Below are 20,772 nucleotides of genomic sequence, written 5' to 3'. Positions count from 1 at the left end.
TATTCCTTTTGTTTTTATCTTTAGATTTTAGCAGCATTACTATAATATGCCTCTGTGCTTTCTTTACATTTATCCTGCTTAGGGTTCGTAGGACTTCAATCTGGGCTGATATCTTCTCACTTTTGAAAATTCTAGCTATTATATTTTCAAACATTGTTTTCACCCTTCTCTTCTTTGGGAACTTCAAGTACATGTAATGCATCCCTTTTACCAGGTCCCATATGTCCAACAGTCTTTTCTATTTTTTTTCATATGTCAATTTATCCAAATTTTTCACTGACTTGCCTTTGAGTTCACTACTCCTATCTTCTGCTATTAAGCCAATCTAATGAACTTAGTTTCAGATACTGTATATTTCAGTTCTAGAGTGATTTCATGGATTCCATGTGATTATAGATTCTAATTCTCATTTGAAATTCTCCATCTTCTCATCTATTTTCTTGAGCACTTTAATCATAATTATTCTAAAATCCCTGAGAACTTTTAATTATCAAGAGCAACATAAAATATATATATATACTTTTTTTTTTATTTGAGAAAAAGAGAGAGAGAACATGCAAGCACACAAGTGGGCAGAGGGAGAGGGAGAAGCAGGCTCCCCGCTGAGTAGGGAGCCTGTCCTGGGCCTCAATTTTAGGACCCTGGGATCGTGACCTGAGCAGAAGGCAGATGCTTAACTGACTGAGCCACCCAGGTGCCCCAAGATCAGTTTCATTTTTATTGTTGGTTTTTCTTCTGGTTTTTGACTATGTGGCCCTGTCTTTTGGTAGTGTTTCTGGCTTCATGGCAGGATAAATAAAAAGAAAACACAGTGGCATGCTGCATAATGCTGCTGAAAACTAAAGATAAAACCAAAGAGAATATAAGCTGAGTTTTCATCAGATACAATGTATGCTAGAATACAATGGAACAGCATCTGAAAACACATATAAAAAAATTCTCAATTTAGAAATCCATTTCTAATGAAAACAGGTTACAAAAAAATGAAGCCAAGATAAAGATGTTAGCAAACCAAACCTCGGAATTCAACATTATAAATATAAACATTAGAGGAGGCTTCAGATGTTTCTGTACCATAAAGAAGGAGCAATCTTCCTTCTGCTGGGGAGATACTGTGGTGGTTTAACATTTTATTCAGCAACTATGCTGATGCAAGGCTTGTTTATAGTCTTGGTGAGATTTAGTCTACATATTTGTCTTAACCATCCACAGTTTTCAACTAAGAGCATTTTGTATACTCTGTGGGATCATTCCACCAGTGATCCCCAAATCCATGTTTGCCTTCTAAGACTGCTGAAAATTCCACCGTGCTGTTTACTTACATTTTTAGCCTCTTGCCCAGCAAAACCCCAGTGTTTAGCAAAAGTTTTGTGAGGAAAACAGGCCATCCCCATTATCTACCCAAAGTTCTGATTTCTGTCTCCACCATGCCCCCAGTTGCTTTCAATTAGATCTGCTCTGCATCCATAATTAGCAAAGTTCCCAGGGCAAAAAGCAACTATAAAAACCAACTAACTGTCTTCTAAGGTTCTTCCCATTCCAGAGTCCCTAGGCCCTGGTAGTTCTCTTTGCCTCTCTGTTGCCTTCAAACAGATGATAATGGTATTTGATCTGGATTTTCTAACTGTAAAAATGCTAATTACTGCCAGCTATTCCATCCTACCTGGAAACAGAAACCTTCCATATATTTCATTAGGTGCTTCAATAAATATCACAAAAACAGTTTCAAAACTAGAATTATTTTTTCACTCATTTATCATTTTAGCTGAAGGCTTACCACACCCTTGTCTTCTGCACAAAGCTGATGAAACCTAAATCACACCAAAAACATGAATATTCCTTCAATACTACATTTCATTTGAACCTAATAAACGAACAATTGTAAAATATATTATTTTATACTACCAAAAAAGAAATTGGCCTACAATGGGTAGTCTAAGAACCACCCCCAAAGTTGGTACTCTAGATGGAAGCCAACAACTATAAGACACACTATTTTATGAAATTATAAGAAAGAAAAAAGTCTGAAATGAGATGTCTAAGAAGGACCCTCAAAGCTAGGATACCAAATGGTTTTCTCACAGTTTAAGATATAACCACCTTGCAGGCAGAGACAGAAAATAAACATGCCTCTTTCAATGTTATCACTGAGTTAAAGGAGGAAAAGTATCCCAAGAATTGAACCACAAAGGTATGATTCATGCCATTCTGCAGATATGAATTCATACCACCTGAAGAAGCTTAGAGGTTTTAAGTTACATGGTACTCCAAGGTGCCTAGTAGAAGCAAACTCAAATCTCTGAAAGAACCCAACTTCATTCCAATAGCAATTTTAAGATACATTTTGAGATGTTAAAATTAAAAAAAACCCTGTTAATCTCAGATTCAGTGAAATACTCTATTTACCGAATACTCATTATAACTTGTTCCTAGAACATGGCCTGGCACATAGCAGCCAACAAAAGTCAGGGCATTAATGTTTCAGTAGTAGGACAGGCAGAATAATGGGTGCCACAGGATGTCTAGGTCCTAAGTACAGGAACATGGGAATATTATGTTACAAGGCAAAAGGGATTTTGTGGACATGATTAAGTTAATGACCTTGAAATAGGATTATGCAGGTAGCCCAAGGTAATTACAGGGAAACTTTAGAAGAGTCCTATATGTAATGTTAAAAAGGGAAGAAGTGGGCAGCGGGCCAAGGAATTGGATGGTGGGGGCCTCTAAAATCTGAAAAAGGCAAGGAAACAAATTCTCCTTTGGAGTCCCCAAAAAGTAACACATCTTTGCTGACACTTTTAGCCTAGTGAAATCCATACAAGACTCCTGACTTACAGAACTGTAAAATGGTAAGTTATCTGTTTATGCCACTAAGTTTGTGGTAATTTATTACAGCAAGAATAGGAAATTACTCCAAGTAGGCCAAGAGAGACAAATGTCAGATGATAATCAATACTATAAAGAAAAATAAGAGTAAGGAAAGAGTTCAAGGAATCTATGCCTGGCATGCACATATATAATTTTATACAACACAATCAAGAAAGATGTCTTTTGAAGTGATGTCTGAACAAAGAACTGAGACAAGAGACAGAGCAAGCCAAATGAGTATCTGTGTGGAGCAGAACAGGCAGAGAGAACAGCAAGTGCAAAGGCTCCAAAGCAGAAACATATTTATATATATATATATATGACTAAGCACCACAAGGAGGCCAATAGGTTATAATACAGTGAGTTTTGATTTATAACTTGATAATGGACACCAAAGTTGTACTGTATAAGAATGTTAAAAATATCACTGAAGAGATATGATAATAAATGAGTATGGATAAAATTTAGTTAAATAAAGCCCTATAAAAAATGGCACTGAACATAAAGTACATCCATCCAGTTCAGTTTTAGCTGTAGATAAATTATTTTCTTGTTATAGAAATCAAATTCTACTTATAAATATCTAAACTAATATAACTTCATATGGTATTAAATGCAATATGCATCATAATAGTAACTGAACAAAGTATTTTGAAAATGGATTTAAACTCCACAAACTTTTGTTCTGAATTTTCTTCAAAGCTAAAATAGAAACAGAAAATGACACTAAAAATAGAATTTGATCATGAGACAGTTTAAGCATATTCACTTTTTGGTACTCACAAATTTAAAATAGAGGGACCCCTGGGTGGCTCAGTCAGTTAAGCATCTGCTTTCGGCTCAGGTCATGATCCCAGGGTCCTGGGACGGAACCCCACACTGGGCTCCCCGCTGAGCGAGGAGCCCACTCCTCCCTCTGCCTGCCATTCCCCCTACTTGTGCCGCCGCCCCTCTCTTTGACAAACGGATGAGATCTTTAAAGAAAAGAAACAAGCATGAACTTTAACTCCAAGTTCCCTTATCAAATATCCTAGATTAAAAATGATGTCCTATATTTATTTCTCCTTTTGTACCTTCAATATAGTAATAGAGAGTATATCAAAGCTGAAGGTTAGTTATCTATAAAAGTCTAATAAAACTCATAAGCCTCTGGGGGGACATATTAAAAAGTCACAAACCAAACTCAGGAATAAAAAAAGGAACATCACAATAAAGACTGCACATTAAAAGATGAGGTTAAATAAACTTATGACAATAAATAAAATTTAGATAAAATCGAGTACCTAAAAAATAAAATTTTATTTCAAGAAATAGAAAATCAGAGTCTCCCTATCATTACAGAAATTGAGCCAATCATAAAAATCCTTCCCACAAAGAAAGCTCAGCCCCAGAAGACTTTACTGAAAAGTTCTACCAATCAGCCAAGAAAAGGACACAAAACTTCACCAAAAGACAAAGAATATTCTAATTATTTTATAAAAACCGAATAATTTGTGAAGAACAGCTAGATAGGAAAACTAACATGCAAATTTTACTCATTAACACAAATGCAAAAATTCCACACAAAATATTGCCAATGCAAACCCAGGACAGCATATCCACAAAATGCTTATGTCAAGTACTATAGTTATTGGTGAAGTTTTGAAAAGTTTTTCTTAGAGGTAAGGGAGAAAAAAGATGCCTGTTATCACCACATCCTTTGAACAATGTACTAAAGGGCAGCTAGTGAATTAAAAAAATTAAAACACAAAAACGTCATAATTCAGAGATGATTACAATCACAAAAATTCCCCCCAAAAAATCTACATGTAAATAAAAACTAATAAATCTAGTAAGGCTACTAGATCCAAGATCAAAGGTTACTTGTATATCAGTGACCCCCACCCCCAAAATTGCATTTATTGGAACAATAAGTAATACCTAAAGTTAAGAAAGGATAACAGACTCATATCTGATCAGATCTCTGGAGAATATTAAGTTCTACCATATAACTGCCATCAATCAATTATTTTGAACTTATAAAAACACATTATATGGTTCAACCTAATAAAAATATGAGAAAAACACATTAAAGACCTAAATAAATGGAGAAAAAGCACATTTCTGGGTTAGAGTCAACACAGTATATTAAACTCCCAATGGTTTTTATGTTTAAATTACCCAGATGGTTTGGAAAACTGAAATGAAAGCACACAGACCCAAGAAAACAGAGAACTACTGCAGAACAAGGTAGGAAGCCCTGTCCTGTCATATTATTAAAATGTGGAACTGATATTAGGATACACAAAATAGACCAATGGTACAGAATGGAAACCAGATGGATGCATCAAATTACATACTTGATATGAGGTCATAATGAGGACCAGTGAGGGAAAAATGGGCTTTTTTATAAGCACTGCCAGGAAAAATGATTATCCATATATATCAAGGGAAGTCAAACCCTTACCTCAAAACCTACTTCAAATGGATTAAAGACCTACTAAAGAAAGGCAAAACCACAAAGCTTTTTTAATAATGAAGAGTATCTTAATGCATTTTGGGTAAGAAAAGTTTCTCCCCTGCCCACTCCATGTTTTACTGAGATATAACAGACATATACTGTGTAAGTTTAAGGTATACAATACAATGATCTGATAGATGTATACACTGAAATGATTACCACAAAAAGTTAACTTCCATCACCTCAGATAGTTGTAATTTCTTTCTGTGATGAGAACTTTTAAGAACTGCTCTCAGCAACTTTCAAATATATAATACAGTATTGCTAACTATAGTTACCACGCTGTACATTATATCCCTGGAGTGTAAGTTTGTACCCTTTGACCACCTTCACCCATAGCCCCCACTCCCCACCCAAACCCAGAAGGTTTAAGACATAGCATGTGTAAGCATCAGGAGGAAAAATTTAATAAACTATTTAAAATTAAGACTATTATTCAAAACATGAAAAAAGCTATAAAAGCAAAAATATTTTCTCTACACATAACTGAAATGATCGAGTCTTCATAATCAGAACTCTTAAAAAAAATCAGTAATACAGACTAACAACAAAACAATGTTTGGAACAGGGTCCTCACAAAAGGTATCTAAATTTGCCAACAAACATAAGGTTATCAATCTCATTAGTCAAGGAAATGCAAATCAAAACCATAATGATATACTATTTCATTATATACCCCTCTGCTTAGCAAAAATTCAAGTGTGACAAAATCAAGTGTGGAGGAGAATGCAGAGCAATGGGACCTCTAATACTGCTGTAGAAGTGTAACCTAATAGAGCTACTTAAATATTTGGTCGTATCTATCAAGTCAAGATGTACAGGTTCTACAACCCAGCAATTCTACTTCTAGGCAAGATGCAGCCTACAAAAACTAACGCACATAAGCATCAGGTATGATGATGTCACGACAGCACAGTCTGTAACAGCCCAAAGCTGTCAACAGCAGAATACATTAAGACCTTCATATTCTGCTATTTATCCACTTTTTCCAGTAAAAAGATTTCTAACCATGAAAAAAAAAAAATCCTATCCACAGCCACATGCCACACTGACTCCTTTTTAAGCTCTTATGTTACTAACACGTCTAGTAAAAACTTACATGACAGAGAACATAATATTTTACAGGACAATGTGTTTTACTCTTTGGGATAGCTATCACCTAACTGTTCTCTCTAGTGAGCCAATATTTGACCATCGATAATTTCCACTCAATCTTAGTTCTAGTCCCTAAAGCCAGGGTGCTCCTCTCTAACTATACTTCAGAATCACACAGGGAAAATTTTTTTAAAGAGCAAGCTTTTTTTTTTTTTTTAAACTCTATGCTATTGAGTACTGTTATCTCCTCCTATCATATACACATGCTGTATTGTACTTCTTACACTCAAGTACGTTATACGGTCCCCTATATAACCCATTTATGTATAGGCCTGTTCCTTTTCTTCATGATTTGCATCCATAACCAATTTTCAAGTTGCTTAGAAGCCTGAGTTACATCCTTACCTGGCAACAAAATCACACTTTTGTTTGTAGAAAGTTCTGAAACTGTTTTCTAAAATATAAGCTATTTTCAGCACCTCACAACATTCTTTTTATCTTAGGAGTTAGCAAACGTTTTCCATGAAGGGTCAGAGAGTAAATAGTTTAGGTTTGCAAGCCAGGGAGTCTCAGTTGCAACCACTGAACAATGCTGAATGCAAAAATAGCCATAGATAATGTGTAAATGGAGGGCATTACTATGTTCCAGTAACTATTTTCATAAAAATCAGGCAACCACTGAGTTGTAGTTAACTGACCCCTACTCTGTATTATTAATCATAAGAAGATACTTAAGCTGATTTGTTATAATATATCCATTATATTTAACATATAATCCACATTATATATATTAATTCTATTAATCAGAACTTGACAAGAATCTTAGTATGGCTGTTTCTTTTTTTTTTTTTTTTAAGATTTTATTTATTTATTTGACAGAGAGAGAGACAACTAGCGAGAGAGGGAACACAGGCAGGGGGAGTGGGAGAGGAAGAAGCAGGCTCCCAGCGGAGGAGCCTGATGTGGGGCTCGATCCCAGGACTCTGGGATCACGTCCTGAGCCGAAGGCAGACACTTAACGACTGAGCCACCCAGGCGCCCTGGTTGCTTCCTATACACACACATACACAACTGCCAGGATTGTTCTAGAATCCCCAATGCGCGACAAAAATGTATTCATAAGAATTCCTTCTAAAAAAAAAAAAAAACACAGCAAAGCACAAAATTCATATATGAAATTATTCACTTAAATACTGTAAGAAGTAGAAACAATTAAACAAACATTAAAAAAAATAAATTAGTGACTGTTCAACCAATAAACTCTATTCAAAAGAACTGGCCACAGGATGAAAAAAGATGGTGGAGGAGTAGGGGACCTTTTTTTCAGCTGGTCTCCTGAATCGAACTGGATATCTACCAGATCATCCTGAACACCCATGAAATCAGCCTGAGACTAGGAAGATACACCTGGATCTCTACAAACGAACATCTCTGGCACTGAGTATCGAGGTACGAAGCGGGGAGCCGTGAATCTGCGCACAAATATTGGAAGATAAACGGAAGGGGGAGGGAGCCCCGAGGCTCGGGCACCAGGAAGCAGTAGCCACCTGCACAGAAGAGCGGGCCAGATTTGCGGACCGGTACCCGCGAGAAAGCAGACTGAGACCGGGAGCCCGGGAACATGCGCGCAACCGGACTGAAAACCAGAGCTCTGGAGGACTCACTCAAACCAGACTGAAACCGGGACCTCGGGAGCGCGAGTAGACCAGACTGAAAACTGGAACTCCGCAGCGCACAAACCACACTGAAACAGGGAGCTCAGGAGCGCACGTGGGAACCCAGGGCAGTTGGCGGTGTTAGAAGCACAAAGGAGACAGATGTGCCAGCCCTGGGAGCGGGGGCTGAGAGAGTGGCTGTGGGGCGCACAACCGGACACTGAGGGGTTTTTAGCAGCACCGACGGAAACAGAGTTAAAGTGGCCAGGAGGGATCAGTGGAGAGCAGACTGCGATCTCTCTGTTCTGAAACAGAGACTAGGACACGGCCACGGCTGCTCTGACTCTCAGAAGAGTCACAGAAAACCGCCAGGGAAAGCCGCCAGAGAACAAAAGCCCGGAAATATCAGCTCACAGTGTGCCCATCCCCATCCCCCCTCCCAGGGGACACGGAGACTCTACCCGAAACAGGGTTGCCTGAGTATCAGCGTGGCTGGCCCCTCCACCCAGAAGGCAGGCTGAAAAAACAAGCCCACATCCCTAAGGTCCCTATAAAACAAGTGCACACTGCCTGGGTCCTGGTCAATAATCTGGGCTCTGTGCATCCCCGTGACCTCTCCTCATCAGAATGACCATGAGGAGGAATCCCCACAAAGAAAGGAGACAGAGACTGTGGCCTCTGCCACAGAACTGATAGATATGGACATAACCCAATTGTCAGAAATGGAGTTCAGAGTAACAATGGTCAAGATGATGTATAGGCGGGAAAAAGATAGTAATGAAAATATTAACAAGAATATAGAATCTATAAGGGCGGAAATGAGAGCGAATCTGGGAGAAATTAAAAATGCTATGAATCAAATGCAGTCTAAACTGGATGCTCTGATGGCCAGGGTAATGAGACAGAAGAAGGAATTAGTGAACTGGAAGATGGGATGATAGAAAAAAAGGGAAAAAATGGGAATTTGGCTTAAAAAAATCCAATCTCAAGAATGTAGGTTACGGGATATTACTGACTCAATGAACCATTCCAATGTCAGAATCACCAGCATCCCTGAGGGAGTGGAGAAAGAGAAAGGTCTAGAAGAGATATTTGAACAAATTGTAGCTGAGAACTTCCCTAATCTGGCAAAGGAAACAAGCATTCATGTCCAAGAGGCAGAGAGCACCCCTCCCAAGATCAATGAGAACAGATCTACACCACGTCACATAATAGCACAATTCACAAATCTTAGATGCACGGATACAATCTTGACAGCAGCCAGTGGGAAGAGAATCCTCACCTACAGAAGGAGGGCCATCAGAATAACATCAGACCTGTCTACAGAGACCTGGCAGGCCAGAAAAAGCTGGAAAGACATATTCAGAGCACTAAGTGAGAGGAACAAGCAGTCAAGGATCCTTTACTCAGCAAGGCTGTCATTCAGAATGGATGGAGAGACAAGGACCTTCCAAAATCGTCAGAAACTGAAAGAATATGTGACCGCCAAGCCGGACCTAGAAGAAATATTAAGGGGGGTTCTATAAAAGTAAAAAGACCCCAAGAGTGATATAGACAGAAATTTACAATGTATAGAAAACAAAGACTTCACAGGCAGCACAACATCATTAAAATCATATCTCTCAATAATCACTCTCAATGTGAATGGCCTAAATGCTCCCATAAATGACACAGGGTTGCAGACTGGATAAAAAGACACAACAAATCCATATGCTGTCTCCAAGAGACTCATTTTGAATTTAAAGATACATCTGTGGGGCGCCTGGGTGGCTCAGTCATTAAGCATCTGCCTTCGGCTCAGGGCGTGATCCCAGTGTTCTGGGACCGAGCCCCACATCAGGCTCCTCTACTGGGAGACTGCTTCTTCCTCTCCTACTCCCCCTGCTTGTGTTCCCTCTCTCCCTGGCTGTCTCTGCCAAATAAATAAATAAAATCTTGAAAGAAAGAAAAGAAAAGAAAAGAAAAGAAAAGAAAAGAGAAGAAAAGAGAAGAGAAGAGAAAAGAGAAAAGAGAAAAGAGAAAAGAAAAGAAAAGAAAAGAAAAGAAAAGAAAAGAAAAAAGATCCAGACTGAAAGTGAAGGGATGGAAAACCATCTTTCATGCCAACAGACCTCAAAAGAAAGCTGGGGTAGCAATTCTCATATCAGACAGATTAAATGTTAAACTAAAGACTGTAGTTAGAGATACAGAAGGAAACTATATTATTCTTAAAGGGTGTATCCAACAAGAGGATCTAACAATTATAAATATCTATGCCCCCAACAGGGGAGCAGCTAGACACACAAGCCAACTCTTAACCAGAATAAAGAGACATATAGATAATAATACATTAATAGTAGGGGACCTCAACACTCCGCTCTCAGCAATAGACAGATCACCTAAGCAGAAAATCAACAAAGAAACAAGAGCTTCGAATGACATACCGGACCAGATGGACCTCATAGATACATACAGAACACTACACCCCAGAACAACAGAATCCTCACGCTTTTCGAACGCATATGGAACTTTCTGCAGAATAGACCATATGCTGGGCCACAAACAGGTCTCAACTGATACCAAAAGACTGAGATTATTCCCTGCATATTCTCAGACCACAATGCTTTGAAACTGGAACTCAATCACAAGGAAAAATTTGGAAGAAACTCAAAACACTTGGAAACTAAGAAATATCCTACTTAAGAATGATTGGGAAACCAGGAGATTAAAAATCAATTTAAACAATTTATGGAGACCAATGAGAACAAAAACACATCGGTCCAAAACCTATGGGACACTGCAAAGGCAGTCCTAAGGGGAAAATACATAGCCATCCAAGCCTCACTCAAAAAAACAGAACAATCTAAACTGCAGTTTTTATATTCTCACCTCAAGAAGCTGGAGCTGGAACAGAAGAACAGGCCTAACCCACGCACGAGAAGGCAGGTGATCAAGATTAGATATCAATGAATTAGAAACCAGGAGCACAGTAGAGCAGATCAACAAAACTAAAAGCTGATTCTTTGAAAGAATAAATAAGATTGATAAACCACTGGCCAGACTCATGTAAAAGAATAGAGAAAGGACCCAAATTAATAAAATTATGAATAAAAGGGGAGAGATCATGACCAACACCAATGAAATAGGAAGGATCATTAGAAACTTTTATCAACAACTATATGGCAATAAATTAAACAACCTGGAAGAAATGGATGCCTTCCGGAAACCTATAAACTACCAACAGTGAAACAGGAATAAATTGATTATTTAAACAGACCGATTAATTTTGAAGAGATTGAAGCAATGATCAAAAACCTCCCAAAAATAAGAGTCCAGGGCCTGACGGATTCCCTGGGGAATTCTACCAAACATTCAAAGAAGAAATAATACCTATTCTCCTGAAGCTATTTCAAAAAATAGAAGCAGAAGGAAAACTACCAAACTCATTCTATGAGGCCAGTATTACCTTGATCTCCAAACCACACAAAGACCCCATCAAAAAGGAGAATTACAGACCGATATCCCTGATGAATATGGATGCCAAAATTCTCAACAAGATCCTAGCTAATAGGATCCAACAGTACATTAAAAGGAATATCCATCACGACCAAGTGGGATTCATCCCTGGGATGCAAGGGTGGTTCAACATTCTCAAATCCATCACTGTGATAGATCATATCAACAAGAAAAGAGTCAAGAACCATATGAGCCTCTCAACTGATGCAGAAAAGCATTTGACAAAATACAGCATCCTTTCCTGATTAAAACACTTCAGAGTGTAGGGATAGAGGGTACATTCCTCAATTTCATCAAAACCATCTATGAAAAGCCTACAGCAAATATCATTCTCAATGGGGAAAAGCTGGAAGCCTTTCCCTTAAGATCAGGAACACGACAAGGATGCCCACTCCCACCATTATTATTCAACATAGTACTAGAAGTCCTTGCAACAGCAATCAGACAACAAAAAGGGATAAAAGGTATTCAAATCAGCGAAGAAGTCAAACTCTCTCTCTTCGCAGATGACATGATACTCTATATGGAAAACCCAAAGGAATCCACTCCCAAACTATTAGAAGTTATAGAGCAATTCAGTAATTGGTGGGATACAAAATCAATGCTCAGAAATCAGTTGCATTTCTATACACGAACAATGAGACTGAAGAAAATTAGGGAATGGATTCCATTTACAATAACACCAAAAATCATATGATATCTCAGAATTAACTTAACCAGAGACGTAAAGGATCTATATTCTAGAAACTACAAATCACTCTTGAAAGACACTGAAGAAGACACAAAAGATGGAAAAACATTCCATGCTCATGGATGGGAAGAATAAACATAGTTGAAATGTCTATGCTACCCAGAGCAATCTACACTTTCAATGCCACCCCGATCAAAATACCAATGACATTTTTCAAAGAACTGGAACAAACAGCCCTTAAATTTGTGTGAAACCAGAAAAGGCCCCGAATCGCCAAGGAAATGTAAAAAGAAAAACAAAGCTGGGGGCATCATGTTGCCGGATTTCAAGCTATACTGCAAAGCTGTGATCACAAAGGCAGTATGGTACTGGCACAAAAACAGACACATAGACCAAGGGAACAGAATAGAGACTCCAGAAATGGACCCTCGGCTCTATGGGCTACTAATCTTTGACAAAACAGTAAAAACATCCAGTGGAAAAAAGACAGTCTCTTCAATAAATGGTGCTGGGAAAATTGGACATCTATATACAAAAGAATGAAACTTGACCACTCTCTCATACCATACACAAAGATAAACTCCAAATGGATGAAAGATCTCGATGTGAGACAGGAATCCATCAAAATCCTAGAGGAGAACATAGGCAGCAACCTCTACGACATCGGCCACAGCAACTTTTTTCATGACACAACTCCAAAGGCAAGAGACACAAGAAAAAATGAACTTGCGGGACTTCATCAAGATAAAAAGCTTCTGCACAGGCAAGGAAACAGTCAAAAAAACTAAGAGGCAGCCCACGGAATGGGAGAAGATATTTGCAAATGATACTGCAGATAAAAGACTGGTATCCAAGATCTACAAAGAACTTCTCAAACTCAATACGTAAGAAACAATTAAATCAAGAAATGGGCAGAAGATATGAACAGACACTTTTCCAATGAAGACATACAAATGGCTAACAGACACATGAAAAAATGTTCAAAATCATTAGCCATCAGGAAAATTCAAATCAAAACCATCTTGAGATACCACCTTATGCCAGTTAGAATGGCAAAAATGGACAAGGCAAGAAACAACAAATGTTGGAGAGGGTGTGGAGAAAGGGGAACCCTCTTACACGGTTGGTGGGAATGCAAGTTGGTACAGCCACTTTGGAAAACACTGTGGAAATCCCTCAAAAAGTTAAAAATTGAGTTACCCTATGACCCAGCAATTGCACTACTGGGTATTCACCTCAAAGATACAGACGTAGTGACCGCAAGGGCCATATGCACCCCAATGTTCATAGCAGCATTGTCCACAATAGCTAAATTGTGGAAGGAGCTGAGATGCCCTTCAACAGACGAATGGATTAAGAAGATGTGGTCCATATATACATTGGAATATTACTCAGCCATTAGAAGGAACAATTACCCAACATTTACAGCAACATGGATGGGAGTGGAGGAGATTGTGCAAAGTGAAATAAGTCAAGCAGAGAAAGATAATAATCATATGGTTTCATTCATTTATGGAACGTAAGGAATAGCAGGGAGATCGGTAGGAGAAGGGAGGGAAGCATGAAGGGCGGGTAAACAGAAGGGGGAATGAACCACGAGAGACTATGGACTCTGGGAAACAAAGAGGGCTTCAGAAGGGAGGGGGATGGGGGACTGGGATAGGCTGGTGATGGGTATTAAGGAGGGCACATATTGCATGGAGCACTGGGTGTTATACACAAACAATGAATCATGGAACGCTACATCAAAAACTAAGGACGTACTGTATGGTGACTAACATAATAAAAAATTAAAAAGGAAAAAAAAGAATTGGACACAGAAAGATGGTGATAATATTTTCCTATGTGTAAAAAAGTAGTTGTGAAACAATGCATGGTACTTTATTACTTGAGTGAAACACCAAAATATATATATTTTTAATTTTACTTATTTGTTTGTCATAGACAGAGTTATGGAGCACAAGGAGGGGGAACGGCAGGCAACGGGAGAAGCAGGCTCCCTCCTGAGTAAGGAGCCCGATGCGGGAACTCAATCCCAGGACCCTGGGATCATGACCTGAGCCAAAAGCAGACATTCAACCAACTTAAGCCACCCAGGCGCCCCAATAAAAGAATTAATGATGGAAATAGTGGAGAAATTTGGCATTTTGAGTGATATTTTACATTTTGAATTCTCTTTACTCAGCTTCTTAAATTCTGTAAACGGAAGAAAATTAGTATAAAGGATAATTTCAGCTAGTCTTACAAGTATAGTAGACAGCTGATTAGGTTGATATTCACTGCTATTATATCAACATAGATCCTCATAGTAACCACAGCTATTGAAATGCTATTGTATATTACCTATAAGAAACCTATGAAGTAAGCAAGGATTTCTCGAATAAAATATTCAGGTACTTACAAGACGCTTTCAAATAACATATCCAGCATTAAAGCAGTGATGGACATTTAAGGGCCATCCTTAATACAAAAATCTCAAGAACGTATTTTAAAAAGTTCCCCTTTAGTACATTAATTCCTAACTTTCATAGATTCCATTTTTTTTTTTTTTACCTAAGGACAATGTGCATAATGCCTAAATATTACATTCCTTGATTACTTCAGTAGCTAAAGGACATCAGTGTAAGTAATCTTACCCTAAGATAATATTCACACGAAGTTCTTTTTTAGTCCTTGAGATTGTCTTCAATGTGGTAATTTCTGCATCAAACCAAAATCCTCTATTACCAGGATTTTCTACAGAGTAATTAACCATTACCACATCACCGACATTTAGTTCATTCCATTTCAAATTGGTTCTAGCTCGTGGTCGAAGATCCTTGACATTTATTTCTACCGTACCACTTTCTGGATATCTGAGGAGAGAAAAAGAGAAGAATCACAGAATGCTGCTTATAATTACTACCAAAGACTAAAAGTATATGCAAATACATAAAAACCTAAACATTCTTAATTTCACTTAAATGGTATTTTTTCATGATTGTAACTGCCAGGATAAACAGTCCTTGCTAACAATTTCATAAGACATTCTTTGCTAGCTTAAGAGCTAGGAGTAGGTAAAAAATACGAGCTCTTCTTGCTGCACATTCTAGCCTTAGCTTAAAAATTACTTTAAGAGAACTAGATGTTGACCTGTTCTTGAGCTCAGAAATCAGTTCATTGAGATCTGCTGCTTGCTTTACACATAAGAAGATGAACTTAGTACAAATCAGTATATTTCATAACCTCCATTTTTCCCTACAGGTAGCCATGCAGCCTAGTAATGGCAAAAAGAAAAAAAAAAAGTGGACCCATGTGAAATAATTCTAGCAGAATCTTGATTTTGTGTTTCTAAAGGTAAGCTTAACTTAAAACGAAACCTGACCCAAACCTAAAGCTTTAGAAGTTTCCTAAATTTTAGGCCTAACTTCTGGTATCAACAAGCCAAAGAGAGCAATGAAACAGTTAACAGTTGCTACAAAATTAAGACCTGTTACCTTTATGTATTTCTTGGTAGTAGGGGGACAAAGAAATGAGTGAAGTCTGGTTCCTATTCTTGTAAAGCTCAATCTGTTGAGGTAGGCCAAACTACCAAAATGGTGTTTCTCAAAGTATGAGCCCCAGACCAGCAAAATCAACATCATCTGGGAACATGTTACAAATGCAAATTCTCTGTCTCCACTTCAGATCTAATGAGTCAGATAATCTGGGAATGAGGCTCAGCAATCAATTTTCACAAAACCTGCAATTGAAAAGCATGTTCCAGTTTGATAAACCTAGTGTGCTATAAGAATAAATATCATACCCTAGTGTGACAGTATTAACAAGGTAGAAACAAAAAGAAAAGACCATTAACCCTTAACCGAGTGGCCTGCTCAAAATGTAAGTGGGTCCAAAGTTGGAAGCAGCTCTAGCAGGAAAGCCTTGGTTCTTCTCAAGAAACCAAGAACTGTGCAAGCCTAGGACGCTCACAGTATACATAACTCATTCAAAGTAAATGGGTATAAATCCCAGGTGGGATCTTTAGTTTTATCACCTTTAGTTAAATCATCCAATTTAACAAAGTCTCTTCATATTTTAGTTAATTGAAAAAGAAAAATCTCAGGATTAGCAAAGGGTCTCAGAATGGATCTGGTCCATTTTTCCCTTCTTATGCCATAACTTCCTTCTACCACAAGCCTTCCAAATAAGCATGTAACCTCTGCTTGGACAGTAAGTGATAAGGGGACAGTTTTAACCCTCAGAAAAGCCATTCTATCTTCATACAGTTCAGACATAGGGAAGAGAAAATACTTGATAGTGGATCAAACATAAGCTTTGGAACTCATTTTATGCCTAAGTCCCACGAAGAAATTTATACATTGTTCACAAAAGACCTAATACTGGACAGTCTAAATGTTCCTGCCACCCTCAATATTCCCTTTTAAGTAAAAATATTTTAAGTGGATTTCCTTCAACTTATATAAAAAGGTTTTGAGTCCTTTATCATCCTCCTGTCTTCACTGGCTGGGTTTAAATTCCCATTTCAGCTTTTTTTTTTTTTTAAAAAGATTTTATTTATTTATTCGACATAGATAGAGACAGCCAGCGAGAGAGGGAACACAAGCAGGGGGAGTGGGAGAGGAAGAAGCAGGCTCATAGCCGAGGAGCCTGATGTGGGGCTCGATCCCAGAACGCCGGGATCACGCCCTGAGCTGAAGGCAGACGCTTAACCGCTGTGCCACCCAGGCGCCCCCCCCCATTTCAGCTTCTTACTACTGGATATCCTTTGGAAAACTCTGTCTCCTTACTAAACCTGTCATATGTAAAATGTAGTAAAATGTACCTTACTGTTAACTAACAATATCACATGTGGCTGTTTCCAGAACTAAAATGTGAAGACTTGTAAAGTGCTTAAGACAGTACACAATGGGTTAAGTAAACAGTTAATATTGTCATTATCCCACAGAAATAATTCTAAAGAAACTGACAAGTACAAAATCATGTCTATGGTTCTGCTCTTCTCCCATTTCAATCCCATTTTTTAATGGTCAAACCTAAATTTAGAGGTCTCTGGCCCAACACTTGGTGTTTATACACTCATATTGTTTCACACTGGTTTGGTCACAAAAATAACCAATATTTCTCCTAATCTGTGAAATGAAGTTAAACTAGATTTTTTTTTTTTGGATTTCTCTACTTTTGAAGTTTGTGAACTTGTTTCCTGCTTTAATATTCTTAAGACCACATAAGACAGAAAACTATTAAGTAAGATTCTTTTCTCAGCTATAATGTCATGATGCCAAAATATAATTTTCATACTATGTATTTCTTTTTTTTTTTTTAAGATTTTATTTATTTATTTGACAGAGATAGAGACAGCCACCGAGAGAGGGAACACAAGCAGGGGGAGTGGGAGAGGAAGAAGCAGGCTCATAACGGAGGAGCCCGATGTGGGACTCGATCCTAGAACGCCGGGATCACGCCCTGAGCTGAAGGCAAACGCTTAACTGCTGTGCCACCCAGGCGCCCCCATATTATGTATTTCTGTATGTTTAATACAGTAAGAAAGTATATTTCGACGGCAAAAAAATTCTCCATTTGCCTTAATTTGTCAAAGTTTGCCTAAGTAGATACTAAGAAAGGAAATATCTCAAGTAGAAATCATGACCCACGTTTCAAAACTGTATATAAAATCATGTTTACCAGAGATAAGGCAAAATAAATCATCCCATACATCAGAGCAAGGGAATTTAAGCTATATTTGCCCTGGAAATTTGTACAATTTCATAACAGAATTATATATACATATACTCTACATGTATGCACTAGTCTATAAAAGCTAACTCATGAAAATAAAGTATACTTTTTCTAATTCTAGCCAAAGAGATATTAAGTCAATGCTCTGTATAAAAACAAACATGGAAGGGGCACATAAAACTTCTCTTATCAAAGTCAAGAACATGCCAAGTGCTCAAAGAGTACTCTTTTCCTGGGCATCTTCATCTACAGGCATCCTAAGACACATAGGATAGGGACACATAAGCTCCACCATAACCCCCATTTTTTTTCTTCAGATTCATATATCCAACTACATTTCTAAAAGATACCTTAGAAGCACCTCAAATTCAAGGCATCCAAGATGGAATTCTCCATCCCATAATCTATGTTCAGTATTCTCTAGAGGAAACTATTTATACTCCCAGAAAGTTAGGAATTATCCCCAATTCCTCTAATAATGCCTTCATCCAGTTAATAAGTCCTCCTTATGCTGTACCTTTAACATTTCTTTAATATAACTATACCCCCTTAACAAAGACCTGCATTTCTCTAAGCCTACCATCAAGGCCTAACATAGCTCCCTGTCTTTAGGATCAAATCTTTTTTTTTTTTTTTTTTTTTAAGATTTTATTTAGTTATGTGACAGAGAGACAGCCAGCGAGAGAGGGAACACAGCAGGCGAGTGAGAGAGGAAGAAGCAGGCTCCCAGCGGAGGAGCCCGATGTGGGACTCGATCCCGGAACGCCGGGATCACGCCCTGAGCCGAAGGCAGAAGCTTTAACAACTGCGCTACCCAGGCGCCCCTAGGATCAAATCTTAAACCCACATCACACTTTTGCTGAAGTCTAAGACACAGATCTACTTAAAATATTTTGTGAAGTTTGATAATGGTCTGTTCATAAGTTGCGGGAAAACAAGTATTCTCATACATTGTTGATGGGAATACAAAGTAGTACTATCCCCTTGTAGAGGGGAATTTAGCAATAGCCAACAAAATTACCTGTTTACCTTTTGACGCAGGAATTCCATTTCTAGGAATCCATCCCAAACATTAAATAAAAATCCCCATGAAAGGACATACACAAAGCTATTTATAGCTATAGTATCTGTAACAGCAGGACTACAAACAATCAAACACCTACAGGAGAAAACCACTTGAAATAGCATATGGTACAATTACATAATGCAATATTATGCTCCTGTGAAAAAGGAATAGACTATATACGATGGAGTTATACGGAGAGCTATGGTAACAAAACAATGCAAGATGCAAAGTGTTCATAGTGTGCTACTTACTTCCTAATAAGTGTGTGTGGAAATACAAATTATATTTATACATACACACATGCATATATATACATACACAAATAGATGTGAATATATAATTATATACGCTTATATTTTAAAACAGAAGGATACACCAAAACTAATAAATATAGTGACTATAAAAAGAGATAAGAAATAGAAGAGGTAAGAAACCATGACGGACATTCTGTTTCTCCTCATGTATCTTGTTTTGGAGATTTACCTATAGAACCATGTAATGTTTTTCACAATTATAAAGGAGGATTTGAAAAATATAAGAAATCCCTAAAAAAACAAAAGCATGGTGGCTTAACTACATAGGGAGGAACCATTACAAGGGACTTAAAAACACTAGATTAATAATACATCCTAAATAGGGTTATTTCCTAAGGACATAAAGTAAAAAACACCACCACCTTTTCAGTAATCATATTGTTTGCAATATTATTACTGCCTAGCCTGAAACTACAATGAGTAGGATAAAGCAAGTCACTGGGGTTATTATTAGGAAACATGATTTTCGAGATAAGAGAAAAAATAAGAAATGGAAGATTAAAGAGATTAAATTGTAACCCTTTAATTGGAAATACCAATATTTCCAATATGGCATATTTAAGTATTTCCTGGCTGTGTCCAATGATAAGACCTAGAAACATGATTAAACAAGTATCGATGAGCAGCCCAGACTACGTGCTCTATATACCATCTCTAGAAAGAACTAGGGCTCCTTGAAGAAATGGCTGAATTCAGGTCTGTGCAGGAAGTAGAAGGGCTTGGGACATCCTACTATACTTGAATGCAAAGAAGCCCTCACTTCTTTGCATATGTCAAGCTCAACTTGAAGGAGCCTCCACAGGCCAGAGATGGGACAATTTGGGCACCAAGAACTTTTAAAACATGTGTTAAAATCTATTAGTTCATAATGATACTTTAAACATCTTACTGGTCAAACTTTGGAGGATGCTAAAGAACTTAACACTCAAAAAGTTCAGGAATAATTTATCTTTTTATATATAAAACTGTTAAAGTTCCTTATGAAAGAATTACAGCTAATAAATGAGGGAAAGATAGGTATCCTTTTTGCAACACAACAAAATAGTACATCTAGGTAAAGATTAATGGCTGCTAAACCATTAAAATCTAATAGCAAATTTCACAATAAATGGATCAGGATGACAACAAAGAACCTTAAGATCCCCTAACCCAACAGAGGAAAGAAGCAAGTATTATGTGCCTCCCCATATTATACAATAGGTAAGTAAACACCATCTCTCAAGGAGTCTTATCAGATAAAGAATGAGAATCCAATCAAACCTCTAGACAGAAGTATAAGCTTTCAGGAAGCTAACATTAACAGAGAAAAGTTAAATACCACTATAGGGATGTAATCAGTAAAGCCCAGATTCTGGGAAAACTGAATAAAC

At 37.7% G+C, this 20,772-nt stretch overlaps 1 protein-coding gene across 2 annotated transcripts in view; it reads right to left on the bottom strand.

The window, feature by feature from the left end:
- The window catches only part of UHRF2 (ubiquitin like with PHD and ring finger domains 2), a 93,427-nt gene that overhangs the window by 41,503 nt on the left and 31,152 nt on the right, over positions 1-20,772 (bottom strand). For both annotated transcript variants that reach the window (XM_040631433.1, XM_040631432.1), the window contains exon 4: positions 14,941-15,159. In XM_040631433.1, coding sequence (XP_040487367.1) covers positions 14,941-15,159 — 219 coding nt within the window. The remainder of the gene's footprint in view (positions 1-14,940; positions 15,160-20,772) is intronic.

The sequence above is a fragment of the Ursus maritimus genome, unplaced genomic scaffold (assembly GCF_017311325.1).
Source record: "Ursus maritimus isolate PB19 unplaced genomic scaffold, ASM1731132v1 scaffold_17, whole genome shotgun sequence".
Taxonomy (NCBI): domain Eukaryota; kingdom Metazoa; phylum Chordata; class Mammalia; order Carnivora; family Ursidae; genus Ursus; species Ursus maritimus.
This window is presented reverse-complemented; position numbering and strand designations above follow the sequence as displayed.